Here is a 16,288-nt window from a genome sequence, read left to right on the forward strand (position 1 = left end):
AAAAGAAAATGAAAAATAGAGGGCCTAGGAGGTAAGTTACAGGGCAGAGGAAGCCTCTAAGCATAACTGGTCTGGGGTTTGCAGTTAGGTGGACACACACACACACACACACACACACACACAGGAATATTACTCAGCCATAAAAAAGGATGAGATCCTGCCATTTGGGACAACATAGACAGACCTCGATATATTATGCCAAGTGAAATAAGTCAGTCAGAGAAAAAAAAACTATATGATTTCACTTATATGTAGGATCTTACAAAGCAAAACAAATGAAAAAACAAAGCAGAAATAGACCCATAAATACAGAGAACAAACTGATAGTTGCCAGAGGGGAGAAGGTGGCAAATGAAAAAAATGAGTGAAGGTGAAAGGGAGGTACAGGTGTCCAGTTATTAAATGAATAATCACTAGAATGAAAGGTACAGTATGGGGAATATGGTCAGTGTTGCTGTTTTGGTGTTGTATGGTAAAAGATGATAGTTATACTTGTGATGGGCATAAAGTAATGGACAGAGTTGTCAAATCACTATGTTGTACCCCTGAAACTAATGTATGTCAACTATACTAAAAAAAAAAAAACAATAAAAATAAATAAAAGAGGGATCAAAGAACAAAAGTTAAATTAGTAAAAGGTATCTGCTGGAGGCAGTAATCAAGGTCTTATATTTAAATACTTAGTAGCAATAAATATCCCCTCTGCCAAGATAGGTGAAATTCTTTGGGTAGAGTGGCCTAGATGCAATTGTTTGGGTCCCAGATATCATTCTGCCAATGATTTCCCATGTTGACCCATCAGATTTCAAGTCTACTTAATTTTGTTTAGTCTCTAAGGCTGCATACTTGAATTCAAGAATAAATTAGACTTGCTTCAGGGACTTCTTGGTTGTTGACAGGACTTAATGACTTGAAAAATCAGGTATTTACAAGCTACCATTTCTTTGTTGCAATGCACAACAGAACGAACTCAGGAATAATATTTCTTAATCCTTGCAACAAAGGATGCTACCAATTATCTTAAAGATCCTTAAAGAATTCTCCAAAGTTCCATTTCTTTGATTTAAACTAAAGCCAGAAAGCCACAGATATCAGTTTAAGGGATTAATGCATGAAGACCGCATGGAATAAATGCTGGGTTTTATATAAATGTTTTATAGAGGGAAAATGAATATCAAGAATAATTATCAAGGACCTACTACGTAGCAGACATTCTGCTATTTGAAGATATGGCAGTGAGCCATAGGTACAGGGATCTACTTAATGAAGATTACAGTCTAGTGTGGACTTGGACAATAAATAGACCATTACAAACTAGAATACTAGAGGTCAAAGCAGGAGAATATTGGACGGGGTACAACAACAACACATACGTGAGTCTGTAGCTTATATTTTAAAGTTCTGGTTAGGTTTTTTCTAGGTATGACATATGGGGGGAAAGAAGCTTTCCTAGGCAAGAGATATACAAAAGCTAAATATTACATCATTATATTGCTGTCATTTTTAATTGTCTTTGCACAGAAAAATGGAGATTGCTAACCACTGCTAAGAGATACTCTCACTATGGTTGAGAACTGAGTGCTTATCAGTTGTACAAAGAACAGGGGTAAGAGGTGATGGCAATGGTATTTGTGGGTCCATGAATCCAGATCATCCTTAGTACTTCAAATCTGTGTCTCAGAGATACTCATGAGAGCAAAATTCAGAGAGAGCAATGGCATCAAAAGCCATGGGAGTAAGAAATCCTGTCAATAGAATTCCACTCAGTGAGGATGTATACTAGCAGATGGGCTAAAACTAAACATATCAATTCATACAACCTAAGAGACAATGACAGGCTAGTAAAAGATCCTGTTATTTCTGATCACAAGAATATTCTTCTCTCTAAGATTTTCTTCAGGGCAGCATTGACATCCTTATTCCTCAGGCTGTAGATCAGGGGGTTCAGCATGGGCACAATGATGGTATAAAACACAGAGGACACTTTCCCTTGGTCCATGGAGCTCACAGATGACGGCTGCAGGTACATGAATGCAGCAGATCCAAAGAAGACAGCAACAGCTGAGATGTGAGAACTGCAGGTGCTGAAGGCTTTGGACCTGCCCTCAGTGGAGCGGATGTGGAGGATGCAGGAGAGGATGAAGACGTAGGAGGCAAGGATCATCAGGCTGGGGGCAAGGATATTAACTGTACTAAAGATTAGAATCACTAACTCATTGACATGGGTATTAGAACAGGAGAGTTTTAACAAGGAAAGAAGATCACAGAAGTAATGATTGATCACATCAAATTTGCAGAAATGAATCCTAAACATGCAACCTGTATGAACAAATGCACAAACCAGGGCTATAATATACACTCCTGAAATCAGGGAGAAACAAGCCTGATGGGCCATGATGACATTGTAAAGCAAGGGGCTACAGATGGCAACATAGCGGTCATAGGCCATTACTGCTAACATGTAACACTCTGCAATAGCAAAAACAAGGAAGAAATAGAGCTGAGTCATGCATTCAGGGTAGGAGATGACATTCATCTCTGTCACAAAGTTCTCCAGCATTTTGGGGGTAATGACAGTGGAATGGCAGAGATCGATGAAGGACAAGCTACTGAGGAAGTAATACATGGGCATGTGCAGGTGAGCACTGAGCCCTATCAGCATGATCATGCCCAGGTTCCCCACCACCGTGACCACATAGATTCCTAGGAAGAGGAAGAAAAGGGGCAGCTGGAGTTCCGGTTGTTGTGTTAGCCCAGCGAGGATGAATTCAGTCACTGTGGAGTGATTTCCTGCTACCATTTTCCACTGAGTAGTTTCTGAAGGAGAGAGAGAAAAACCATTGTTGTTGAGAAAATTTCATTATTCTTCTCTATCTAGAGTAATCATCCATGTAGATGATTCATGACTTAGATATTCTCTTGGTCTATACGATCATGTAATTGACCCAGAGGTTAATTTGCATTAGTTAGGATTCATTGTGACTTAATGTTTATTAAGCCTCATTTCCAAATATAATAAATATATTTCATATAAAAATAGATATGTTTCTAATCACTGAAAACTTGCTAAGTGTCTATTTTCCTATTTTGAACATTTCAATGATCATCAAGCCAATATTTTTAAGTGGAGACCTAGAAACTTAAATATTTAGAGAAGTCAAGGTAAATGAGGAATATTGACTTCATGACTACTTGGGTACAAAGGATACTTAAGAGTATCCTGCGATTAACTTCGAGTAGGAGTGCACAGAGTCCTTATTAATTTCAGTCCTTTCAATTTTAAAAATAATTATCAGGAAATTTCAATTTCTATATGAAATCTTCCAATGTTTAAATATTTTTCTTAAGATGAAACAATACCTGCAACTATCATTGTACCACGGTGTGGCTCACCTGAACTGGACCACAGTTAGTGGTTTTGTGTCCTGGACCAAGTACTTCTGTCTTCGCTTGAAAAGGCTGTATGAGTAGTGGTTAAATGGTAGGCCTTAAATTCAGAGTTTGATACGATCATTTAGTTACTAGCTGATACAGTTTTGGCTTTGATAAGTCAGACAATCTCTTTGTGTCTTGGCTTCTAAATCTGTAAAAGAGAAATAACAATATTACCTACCTATAAGCATTTGTATACACAACAATTTGTGCAAAAATGTGCAAGGCAGCTGATTCCTAACAACTCCAAATTGGAAACAACTCAAATGTGTGTTCATAAACTGATGAATAAACTGAATTCATCATAAATAGATGAATGAGTTGTAAAATACATCCATAAACATATACATACATACATACACATATGCGTATGTGCATACATACATACATAGAATGGAATACAATTCAGCATTTAAAAAGAAATAAATCACAAATACATGCAATAACACAAATCTCAAAAACATTGTGTTTTTTGAAATAAATTGCATAAAATTTACTTTTAAAGTTTGGAAGTATTCATTAGGGTAGCTAACTAGAATAGTGGTTTTCTTTGTGTGAGAATTTTTAGCAAGGGATTGGATTTATTTAATAAATATCAGATTTTATCTTTCTTCTTAGTTTTCCTAAAATGAAATTTCAACACATTCACCAACTTTAAAAATGATCAAATGTGTTGTATTAGGTTTTTCGTTATAATTCTTTAACATTAAAAAATATTTTGCAGGGGTGCCTGGGTGGCTCAGTGAATTAAGTGTCCTGCTCTTGATTTTGGCACAGGTCATGATCTCAGGGTCATAAGATCAAGTAGAGTAGGCACAGGTCATGATCCAAGGGTCATGAGATCAAGCCCAATGTGGGGCTCTGTGCTTAGCACTGATCTGTTAGAGATTCTCTCTCTCTCCTTCTCTGGGAACTTCCCCTTCCTCACATACTCTGTCTCTCCCTCTGAAATAGATAAAATCTCTAAAAAATATTTTTGATTATGCAAAAATTTCTGCTTATTCACTCCTGAAATCAGCAAATTGTGGTACTTCTCTTTTTCCTTGATTTCTCATTCTAGAAGATTTTCAAACTTTATTAATTAAGGAAAGCAACTTTGGCTGTGTCGATTTTGTGAAATATATGATTATTTTCTATTTAGATTATTTCTAATAACTATTTTATTCTTTGCTAATTTCTTTATCATGATTGCCTATTCTTTCCCTAACTTCTTGAAATGGAAGCTTGCATCAATATCTTCAGCTTTTTTTTTTTCTGACATGTACATATTAAGTTGTACATTTCTCTCTAAGCCCCATTTTAGCTGCATCTCACAAGCTTTGATATATCAAATTTACAGTATCATCCAGTTAAAATATAATTTCTATTTCATTTTTTCATTGTCACAAAGATTATGGAGAAGTGAATTGTCACCTTTCCAGAAGTTAGGCTTGTTTTTTGTTTGTTTGTTTGTTTGTTTTTAGCTAGCCCTACTTTTAATTATTTTGTCTTAATTTCATTGTGGTCAGTGAGCATACTGTGAATGATCTAAAGTATTGCAAATTGCTCAGAATTCTTTATATTGAAGCATAAAGTCAGTTTTGTTTTGTTTTTTAAGATTTGCTTCTTTCTTTGAAAGAGAGAGAGCACATGAGCAGGAGCAGATGCAGAGGGAGAGGGAGAGAATCTCAAACAGGCTCAGTGCTGAGTGTGGAACCCAGTGTGGGGCTTGATCTCACACCCCTGAGATCATGATCTGAGCCAAAATCAAGAGTTGGATGCTTAACCAACTGAGTCACCCAGGTCCCCCATAAGGTCAGTTTTTATAAGTATTCCCAATGCATTTTAAAATATGTTGTTTGTTTTTTGTAGGTCCTATGATGCATATCATTTCAATTATATCCACTTTATTAACAATGCTGTTTAGCTCTTATATATGCATAGTGATTTTTTATTATCTGTTATTCTAATAGTTATTGAGATAAATGTGTCAGTGTCTCCCACCAAAGTTTCTGATTTGTCTATATTTCCCTTCAGGACTTAAATTAAAATCTGTATTGTTATGGAATGGCCCCCTTTATATTTAATAATGTGTCCTGGTTATAGTCTTCTTTATCTGATATTAATACATTATCATGAGATTTATTTTTGGCTAGTGTTTGCAGAGCATATAATTTTACATCTATTTAATATTTCTGTGTATTTTTTGAAAGATGCAACAAATAAAACAGTTATTTTAAAATAGAATCACATAAAATAGCAACAGGTAAGCATCAAGTACTTAGCATCAGATCTAACAAAATGTGTGCAATGTTTACTCACTGAAACTTTTAAATAATTTTGAGAAAAACAAGAGAAAATCTTAATAAGGAGAGAGATTTACCATATGCATGGATTAGAAGACTAGTAATAGTGTAAAGATATCCTTCCCAAATATAGGGATAGATCAACATATTTCATTTCTTAGATATAAGTTCTAAACAGATAATCAATACATTAACACACCAAATCATCATTTGGCTACTTCTGGTCATCTCATAGATTTATAGAAAATATCAGTTTAGTCTGATATTGGAAGACAATCAAGATACTGATTCTCAATAGATTATACCCCCTTCTCTCTCATTCTGATATCTGGTAGTTAGATTCTATTTTTGATGTTTTCTTAAAACTCTAGAAACTCAAGCACATTTTAATGTGCTAGCTTTCATGCTCTGTATCCCTTCCTCCTTGTATCTGTGTTCACTTGATGTACATATATTGGATCAGTAAATGCCTTCCTTTCTGGAATCCAACTTGTCCAAGTCAAAGGAATTTTGCGTCAAGGTCAATACTTCAGTTGTTCACTTGAATATGACAAAGACATGGTTTATTGTTATTTCATACAGGCAATTGACACAGGTAATAATAATAGTGAGGTCATAGGTAACAGAGTTCTGTGGGCTGGTTGCTCTATAGTCAGATGTAGATGACCATATTTGAACACAGAGTGTTCAGAGATTTCTCAATATGGTTGAACAGAGATCTCTAGGGAGATTATAGTATTTTAAAAAATGATGAATGTAGGGGAAGGGGCAAGATGGCGGAAGAGTAGGGTCTCCAAATCACCTGTCCTCAACAAATTACCTAGAAAACCATCCAATCATCCTGAAAATCTACAAATTCGGCCTGAGATTTAAAAAGAGACCAGCTGGAACGCTACAGTGAGAAGAGTTCGCGCTTCTATCAAGGTAGGAAGACGGGGAAAAAGAAATAAAGGAACAAAAGGCCTCCAAGGGGGAGGGGCCCCGCGAGGAGCCGGGCTGAGGCCGGGGCGAGTGTCCCCAGGACAGGAGAGCCCCATCCCGGAGGAGCAGGAGCTGCACCGACCTTCCCGGCGGAAAGGCCTCCCGGGGAATTGGAGCAGGATCCCCAGAAAGGCGGGGACGCCCTCGGGCTCACTGGGACAGTAACAGAGGAACTGCGCCCCGGGAGATGCACCGAGCTCCCTAAGGGCTGCAGCGCTCGGCGGGACCCGGAGCAGCTCGGAGGGGCTCGGGCGGCGGCTCCGCGGAGGGGGCTGCGGGGCGGGAGCGCGAATCCAACAGCGCAGGCCCCGGAGCACAGGGCGACGGGACACAGCCCAGGATCCGGCCTCCCCCCGGGACAGGCAGAGGCCGGGAGGGCCCAGGACAGCAAGGACGCTCCTGCCCGGGGCTGAGCAGATCAGCGGCCCCGCCCGGGAGCCCCCAGGCCCTGCAGACGGAGAGCCCCGGAGCTACTGCGGGAGCTGACTCCAGGGTCCCAGAGCTGCCGCCCGCCACTGTGGCTTCCTCCCGGGGCCTCACGGGGCGAACAACCCCCACTGAGCCCTGCACCAGGCAGGGGCAGAGCAGCTCCCCCGAGTGCTAACACCTGAGAATCAGCACAGCACGCCCCTCCCCCAGAAGACCAAGGAGACGGACCAGTTCCAAGGGAAGACAAGGGACTTAAAGTATACAGAATCGGAAGATACTCCCCCGTGTTTTTTGTTTTTTTGTTTTTTTTTTTGGTTTTTTGTTTTTTTTTGTTTTGTTTTGTTTTGTTTTGTGCTTTTTTTTTTCTTTCTTCTTGATTTCTGATTGCTTCCCCCACCCCCACCCCCGTTTTTTTTCTTTTTTCTCCTTTCTTTCTTTTTCTTTTTCTTCTCTTTTTCCCCCTTTTTTTTCTTCTTTCTCTTTTTTCTTTTTCTTTTTTCTTTCCTTCTCTCTCTTTTTCTCCTTTTCCCAATACAACTTGTTTTTGGCCACTCTGCACTGAGCAAAATGACTAGAAGGAAAACCTCACCTCAAAAAAAGAATCAGAAACAGCCCTCTCTCCCACAGAGTTACAAAATATGGATTACAATTCAATGTCAGAAAGCCAATTCAGAAGGACTATTTTACAGCTACTGGTGGCTCTAGAAAAAACCATAAAGGACTCAAGAGACTTCATGACTGCAGAATTTAGATCCAATCAGGCAGAAATTAAAAATCAATTAAATGAGATGCAATCCAAGCTAGAAGTCCTAACGACGAGGGTTAACGAGGTGGAAGAACGAGTGAGTGACATAGAAGACAAGTTGATGGCAAAGAGGGAAACTGAGGAAAAAAGAGACAAGCAATTAAAAGATCATGAGGATAGATTAAGGGAAATAAATGACAGCCTGAGGAAGAAAAACCTACGTTTAATTGGGGTTCCTGAGGGCGCCGAAAGGGACAGAGGGCCAGAATATGTATTTGAACAAATCCTAGCTGAAAACTTTCCTAATCTGGGAAGGGAAACAGGCATTCAGATCCAGGAAATAGAGAGATCCCCCCTAAAATCAACAAAAACCGTTCAACACCTCGACATTTAATAGTGAAGCTTGCAAATTCCAAAGAAAAGGAGAAGATCCTTAAAGCAGCAAGAGAAAAAAAGTCCCTGACTTTTATGGGGAGGAATATTAGGGTAACAGCAGACCTCTCCACAGAGACCTGGCAGGCCAGAAAGGGCTGGCAGGATATATTCAGGGTCCTAAATGAAAAGAACATGCAACCAAGAATACTATATCCAGCAAGGCTTTCATTCAAAATGGAAGGAGAGATAAAGAGCTTCCAAGACAGGCAGGAACTGAAAGAATATGTAACCTCCAAACCAGCTCTGCAAGAAATTTTAAGGGGGACTCTTAAAATTCCCCTTTAAGAAGAAGTTCAGTGGAACAATCCACAAAAACAAGGACTGAATAGATATCATGATGACACTAAACTCATATCTATCAATAGTAACTCTGAACGTGAACGGGCTTAATGACCCCATCAAAAGGTGCAGGGTTTCAGACTCGATAAAAAAGCAGGACCCATCTATTTGCTGTCTACAAGAGACTCATTTTAGACAGAAGGACACCTACAACCTGAAAATAAAAGGTTGGAGAACCATTTACCATTCAAATGGTCCTCAAAAGAAAGCAGGGGTTGCCATCCTTATATCAGATAAATTAAAATTTACCCCAAAAACTATAGTGAGAGATGAAGAGGGACACTATCTGATACTCAAAGGATCTATCCAACAAGAGGACTTAACAATCCTCAATATATATGCCCCGAATGTGGGAGCTGCCAAATATTTAAACCAATTAATAACCAAAGTGAAGAAATACTTAGATAATAATACACTTATACTTGGTGACTTCAATCTAGCTCTTTCTACCCTCAATAGGTCTTCTAAGCACAACATATCCAAAGAAACGAGAGCTTTAAATGATACACTGGACCAGATGGATTTCACAGATATCTACAGAACTTTACATCCAAACTCAACTGAATACACATTCTTCTCAAGTGCACATGGAACTTTCTCCAGAATAGACCACATACTGGTCACAAATCGGGTCTGAACCGATACCAAAAGATCGGGATAGTCCCCTGTATATTCTCAGACCATAATGCCTTGAAATTAGAACTTAATCACAACAAGAAGTTTGGAAGGACCACAAACACGTGGAGGTTAAGGACCATCCTGCTAAAAGATGAAAAGGTCAACCAGGAAATTAAGGAAGAATTAAAAAGATTCATGGAAACTAATGAGAATGAAGATACAACCGTTCAAAATCTTTGGGATGCAGCAAAAGCAGTCCTGAGGGGGAAATACATCGCAATACAAGCATCCATTCAAAAACTGGAAAGATCTCAAATTCAAAAGCTCACCTTACACATAAAGGAACGAGAGAAAAAGCAACAAATAGACCCCACCCCCAGCAGAAGAAGACAGTTAATTAAAATTGAGCAGAACTCAATGATATCGAGACCAAAAGAACTGTGGAACAGATCAACAGAACCAGAGGTTGGTTCTTTGAAAGAATTAATAAGATAGATAAACCATTAGCCAACCTTATTGAAAAGAAGAGAGAGAAGACTCAAATTAATAAAATCATGAATGAGAAAGGAGAGATCACTACCAACACCAAGGAAATACAAACGATTTTAAAAACATATTATGAACAGCTGTACCCCAATAAATTAGGAAATCTAGAAGAAATGGATGCATTCCTGGAAAGCCACAAACTACCAAAACTGGAGCAGGAAGAAATAGAAAACCTGAACAGGCCAATAACCAGGGAGGAAATTGAAGCAGTCATCAAAAACCTCCCAAGACACAAGAGTCCAGGGCCAGATGGCTTCCCAGGGGAATTCTATCAAACGTTTAAAGAAGAAATCATACCTATTCTACTAAAGCTGTTTGGAAAGATAGAAAGAGATGGAGTACTTCCAAATTCATTCTATGAGGCCAGCATCACCTTAATTCCGAAACCAAAGACCCCACCAAAAAGGAGAATTACAGACCAATATCCCTGATGAACATGGATGCAAGAATTCTCAACAAGATACTAGCCAATAGGATCCAACAACACATTAAGAAAATTATTCACCATGACCAAGTAGGATTTATCCCTGGGACACAAGGCTGGTTCAACACTCGTAAAACAATCAATGTGATTCATCATATCAGCAAGAGAAAAACCAAGAACCATATGATACTCTCATTGGATGCAGAGAAAGCATTTGACAAAATACAGCATCCATTCCTGATCAAAACCCTTCAGAGTGTTGGGATAGAGGGAACTTTCCTCGACATCTTAAAGGACATTTACGAAAAGCCCACAGCAAATATCATTCTCAATGGGGAAGCACTGGGAGCCTTTCCCCTAAGATCAGGAACAAGACAGGGATGTCCACTCTCACCACTGCTGTTCAACATAGTTCTGGAAGTCCTCGCCTCAGCAATCAGACAACAAAAGGACATTAAAGGCATTCAAATTGGCAAAGAAGAAGTCAAACTCTCCCTCTTCGCTGATGACATGATACTCTACATAGAAAACCCAAAAGCCTCCACCCCAAGATTGCTAGAACTCATACAGCAATTTGGTAGTGTGGCAGGATACAAAATCAATGCCCAGAAATCAATGGCATTTCTATACACTAACAATGAGACTGAAGAAAGAGAAATTAAGGAGTCAATCCCATTTACAATTGCACCCAAAAGCATAAGATACCTAGGAATAAACCTAACCAAAGAGGTAAAAGATCTATATCCTAAAAACTATAGAACACTTCTGAAAGAAATTGAGGAAGACACAAAGAGATGGAAAAATATTCCATGCTCATGGATTGGCAGAATTAATATTGTGAAAATGTCAATGTTACCCAGGGCAATTTATACGTTTAATGCAATCCCTATCAAAATACCATGGACTTTCTTCAGAGAGTTAGAACAAATTATTTTAAGATTTGTGTGGAATCAGAAAAGACCCCGAATAGCCAGGGGAATTTTAAAAAAGAAAACCATAGCTGGGGGCATCACAATGCCAGATTTCAGGTTGTACTACAAAGCTGTGGTCATCAAGACAGTGTGGTACTGGCACAAAAACAGACACATAGATCAATGGAACAGAATAGAGAACCCAGAAGTGGACCCTGAAATGTACGGTCATCTAATATTCGATAAAGGAGGAAAGACTATCCATTGGAAGAAAGACAGTCTCTTCAATAAATGGTGCTGGGAAAATTGGACATCCACATGCAGAAGAATGAAACTGGACCACTCTCTTTCACCATACACAAAGATAAACTCAAAATGGATGAGAGATCTAAATGTGAGACAAGAGTCCATCAAAATCATAGAAGAGAACACAGGCAACACCCTCTTTGAACTCGGCCACAGTAACTTCTTGCAAGATACATCCACAAAGGCAAAAGAAACAAAAGCAAAAATGAACTATTGGGACTTCATCAAGATAAGAAGCTTTTGCACAGCAAAGGATACAGTCAACAAAACTAAAAGACAACCTACAGAATGGGAGAAGATATTTGCAAACGACATATCAGATAAAGGGCTAGTTTCCAAAATCTATAAAGAACTTATTAAACTCAACACCAAAGAAACAAACAATCCAATCATGAAATGGGCAAAAGACATGAAGAGAAATCTCACAGAGGAAGACATGGACATGGCCAACATGCACATGAGAAAATGCTCTGCATCACTTGCCATCAGGGAAATACAAATCAAAACCACAATGAGATACCACCTCACACCAGTGAGAATGGGGAAAATTAACAAGGCAGGAAACCACAAATGTTGGAGAGGATGCGGAGAAAAGGGAACCCTCTTACACTGTTGGTGGGAATGTGAACTGGTGCAGCCACTCTGGAAAACTGTGTGGAGGTTCCTCAAAGAGTTAAAAATAGACCCGCCCTACGACCCAGCAATTGCACTGTTGGGGATTTACCCCAAAGATTCAGATGCAATGAAACGTCGGGACACCTGCACCCCGATGTTTCTAGCAGCAATGGCCACAATAGCCAAACTGTGGAAGGAGCCTCAGTGTCCATCAAAAGATGAATGGATAAAGAAGATGTGGTTTATGTATACAATGGAATATTACTCAGCAATTGGAAACGACAAATACCCCCCATTTGCTTCAACGTGGATGGAACTGGAGGGTATTATGCTGAGTGAAATAAGTCAATCGGAGAAGGACAAACAGTGTATGTTCTCATTCATTTGGGGAATATGAATAATAGTGAAAGGGAATATAAAGGAAGGGAAAAGAAATGTTGAGAAATATCAGGAAGGGAGACAGAACATAAAGACTCCTAACTCGGGGAAACGAACTAGGGGTGGTGGAAGTGGAGGAGGGCGGGTGTTGGAGGGGAATGGGTGACGGGCACTGAGGTGGACACTTGACGGGATGAGCACTGGGTGTTTTTCTGTATGTTGGTAAATTGAACACCAATAAAAATTAATTTAAAAAAATGATGAATGTAAATGTGATTATAATGAAAAACAGGAGATCTTTGATCCACCCTTCCTGTTTATCCCTGTTCCTGAGAGATGACCCAATTTCTACAGAAGAGCACTGATAAAGTTTTTTCTAAAGTTTACCTCCACAGCTCTAAATAATTTGTTCATATTGCTATTTCTAGACTTGACAACTTTGAATATTAAATAAAATTTCCAGATTACAACTGGAATTACTTTTTTTTTTTTTTTATGATAGTCACAGAGAGAGAGAGGCAGAGACACAGGCGGAGGGAGAAGCAGGCTCCATGCACCGGGAGCCCGATGTGGGATTCGATCCCGGGTCTCCAGGATTGCGCCCTGGGCCAAAGGTGGAATTACTTTTTATTAAAAAGTTAAAGTGGTGACCACCCCCTTCTCTGTCATTCTGATATCTGGTAGTTAGATCCTCTTTTTGATGTTTTCTTAATCACTTTTGGATCTTTAAAAATATTCTCAAAACTCTTTATTCATAACTTCCAAAATTCTCTCAACTCATCTGGAGAGATTTTGTTTAATACAGAATTTCTACTTCTATCCTAGGCATTGTGAGTCAGAATTTCTGAGGGTAAGAAAGTTTACAGAACTGAACTTTCTAAAAATAAGATTAGAAGAAAACAAAACTCTCAAAGTAATTCTGGTGATTGTTTGGAAATAATTAGATAAAGAAATTGAAGTCAGCCTACTGGTTTAAATAGAGAACTTCAGGACTTTCTCTTTCCCTTCCTTTTTTTTTTCTTTAAAAAATTAACTGAGTAAGCATTACTGAGAGACAACAAAATGTCAGACATTGAGCTGAGTGATAGAAATGTAAAAAAATAAAATGATGCATATCCTGGTCTCATAGCACTCAAAATCTAATTTCTATTCTGGCACGTATTTTCTCAACACTTTCTAGAGATTAAGATGTAAATTTTGTGATCATCTAACTTACAGATTAAATAAAATTGGGAGGAATAGCCTCTAATCAAGAATGAAATTGATTGTTAACATGACCCAAAAGTCCTGTGCTAACAGGTAGAGAAATATTGTATAGAGATTTCATTTTAAGGAGGTCTAAGAGTCACTATAATTAAGCATAATGTGGCCATAAAAATCAGAGGGAAGTCAGAGAGAAATAAAAATTTTGAATGGTTTCTCTGATTCAGAGTTATGAACCTAAGGTATGTTTGAATTTTATTTATTTAAAACTATTTTTCCATTATTTATTTATCATAACCTAATGTCCATAGATTCAATATGAGGCTCTGAAAAATATATTTGCTTGTGAGCAAACTATGGCACCCTATAAACAAAAGGACAAATCAAGCATATAAGGCTTGATATTCTATTATATTCAAGTTTGGTTATTAAAAATTGAGCCTATATGACAGTGGCAAAGTCTGGTCAGAGCTAATTAACAAGATTGTAAGTCATGTAACATCAAGAATGAGATAAGGCCACTGAATATCATAAACATTGAAAGCTTTTCTTTCTACTCTTTTACTTACTCGAACTATAGTAGTCATGGTGGAAAAGATAGTTGGAAATAGCACTATGGAATTAAACTCTGGAATTTTTCTTTTGTGAGTTCAGCTTGGTTTTAGAAATTCCTAATTCCCCAGGGTATCATGTAAATCCTGTGGTTTAACAATACTCCCACATTACTATAGCTTCTGCCCTAAAGGATTACCAGGACAATGCATCCAGACACTGAAAATAGTCCAAACAAACAAGTTAAATTTGGTGGAGAAAATAATTGTTAAGTTCTAATGTCAGTTTAAAAAAATTCTTCACATACGAGATTCATGGTTTGAGTATAATTCCTATGAAAACATAAAATAGGCATATTTCTTATTAAATCAATAAAGCCCATAGAATAGTGGATGATACAAATGGTGACGGGAGGGGCACCTGGGTGATTCAATTAGTTGAGCATCTGCCTTCAGCTCAGGTTATGATCCTGGGGTCCTGGAATGGAGCCAGGGCACTTGCTCAGTGGAGAGCCTGCTTTTCCCTCTCCCTCTACCCTTGCTCACCCTGCTTATGCTCATTCTCTCTTTCTCTCTCTCTCTCTCTCTCTCTCAAATAAATAAAGTTCTTTTTTTAAAAAAGGAAATGGGAGATTTTGATTTCACTTATAAAACTGCTAGACTATGATAATGAATAATCCACATACGATCTATAACAGAGGTCCCTCTGTGCAGCTCAAGTGCCATAGAATTGGATTGTCCTGAAATGATCACAATGGTCCTGAGGTATTGGTTTTAGCCCTTGGGTTAGTGGGGATAGCTAAGACTTACAGAGCCTCTTAGCTGGTCACCAACAGCCACAAAGTATCTCATCCACTTACCCCATTAGGCCACATCACTATTAAATATTCTTTGTGTAGCATGAGGCTAGGAAGCACTGTGCTACACTTTTATCTGTAGTTCTGCATTAGTTATGGACATCCTTTATGAGGAGGGACATTGACAAGATAGAGGGCATACAGTAGCTATCAAGAGTTTGGGAAATATTTGAAGGTAATGGGATCACTTGCAGGCATCTTTATATATCCTAAGAAAAGCAAATGGGAAGAGATTTTATTTTGTATATATGTATAAAACATTTAGAAATATTCCCTTTAGCCAATGTAAGAAAAAAACTATTCTAACATTTATTAGAAAGGGAATGAGCTATTTATTGTTAGTGATAAAATATACTCAACCATAAGCCAGATGATGATCTGCATTCTGGGACATTGGAGAAAAGATGTTCTTAATTGAATTTAGAATAAAGTACAAAAATCCACACTCTTTTGCTCCTCTCCACTCTTAGTTCTTGAGTATCATCTTTCTCTGCTACAAAACACTTGGCTTCTTTCAGTTCCTGGAATATGTCATGTTTTTTCAACTGCCTACCTTTTCATTTTCTATTTTTTCACATGAAATGGTTTCACCAACTCTTTGTCTCTCCGTTATCTGTTAAATATTATTTCTCTTTTCAAATCTCATTAAAGTTGAAATAATTATGGAAACATTTTCCAATTCTTTGTAATTGATAAGACCTTTAAACGAAATGCTCAGAGAACTGTCATTTCTGAATAGCACATTTTCAGACCTGAACTACGCTATACATCAGATGGAGCAAATCAAACTGATCCTTGTCTGTATCCCAAGTAAATAGCACAATGTTTGGCACAGTGTAGGAGGATTGCAAAAAGCATTTTATAAATCAACCAATTAATCAATCAATGTATGAAGGGACATTGGCCTGAATTCCAAAGTAATTACTTCCAGACTTCAGTAGTCTTGAATCACAAGGGTAAGATGAGCACACTCACCTTTATTCTTTCTGGAAACCTCATTGCCAAATTGTATTTATAACATGCTCTTAGAGGATGCTCTAATGCTGGTGCTGGGAGTCCTAGGGATGCAGCATTCCTCATATCTTTAGTGCTGGGAGGGCAGGCACAGCCTCTGGTCTCAAAGCCACCTTCAAAGCTGGTTTGTGTCACAGGCCAGCATCTCTAATTGTAGGTCTCCAGCTTCAGCATAGCAAACACCTCATCTCCACATGATAGAGGATCAAGGCACATCCT

General features: G+C 38.4%; 1 protein-coding gene across 1 annotated transcript; it reads right to left on the minus strand.

Annotated features, from left to right (window-relative positions):
• Positions 1–1,864: 1,864 nt before the first annotated feature.
• LOC121500366 (olfactory receptor 8G1-like) lies at positions 1,865–3,462 on the minus strand. Its single transcript, XM_041772026.1, has 2 exons — positions 3,394–3,462; positions 1,865–2,817 (listed from the first exon to the last, which is right to left on the minus strand). The coding sequence occupies exon 2, from the start codon at positions 2,798–2,800 to the stop codon at positions 1,865–1,867; it is 936 nt and encodes a 311-aa protein (XP_041627960.1). The 5' UTR covers positions 2,801–2,817; positions 3,394–3,462.
• Between the last annotated feature and the right edge of the window lie 12,826 nt (positions 3,463–16,288).

The sequence above is a fragment of the Vulpes lagopus genome, chromosome 10, assembly GCF_018345385.1.
Source record: "Vulpes lagopus strain Blue_001 chromosome 10, ASM1834538v1, whole genome shotgun sequence".
Classification (NCBI taxonomy): domain Eukaryota; kingdom Metazoa; phylum Chordata; class Mammalia; order Carnivora; family Canidae; genus Vulpes; species Vulpes lagopus.

What these genes read in the sequence shown, in the direction of transcription:
- LOC121500366 (XM_041772026.1), bottom strand. Translation starts at nt 2,800, where the DNA reads ATGGTAGCAGGAAATCACTCCACAGTGACTGAATTCATCCTCGCTGGG.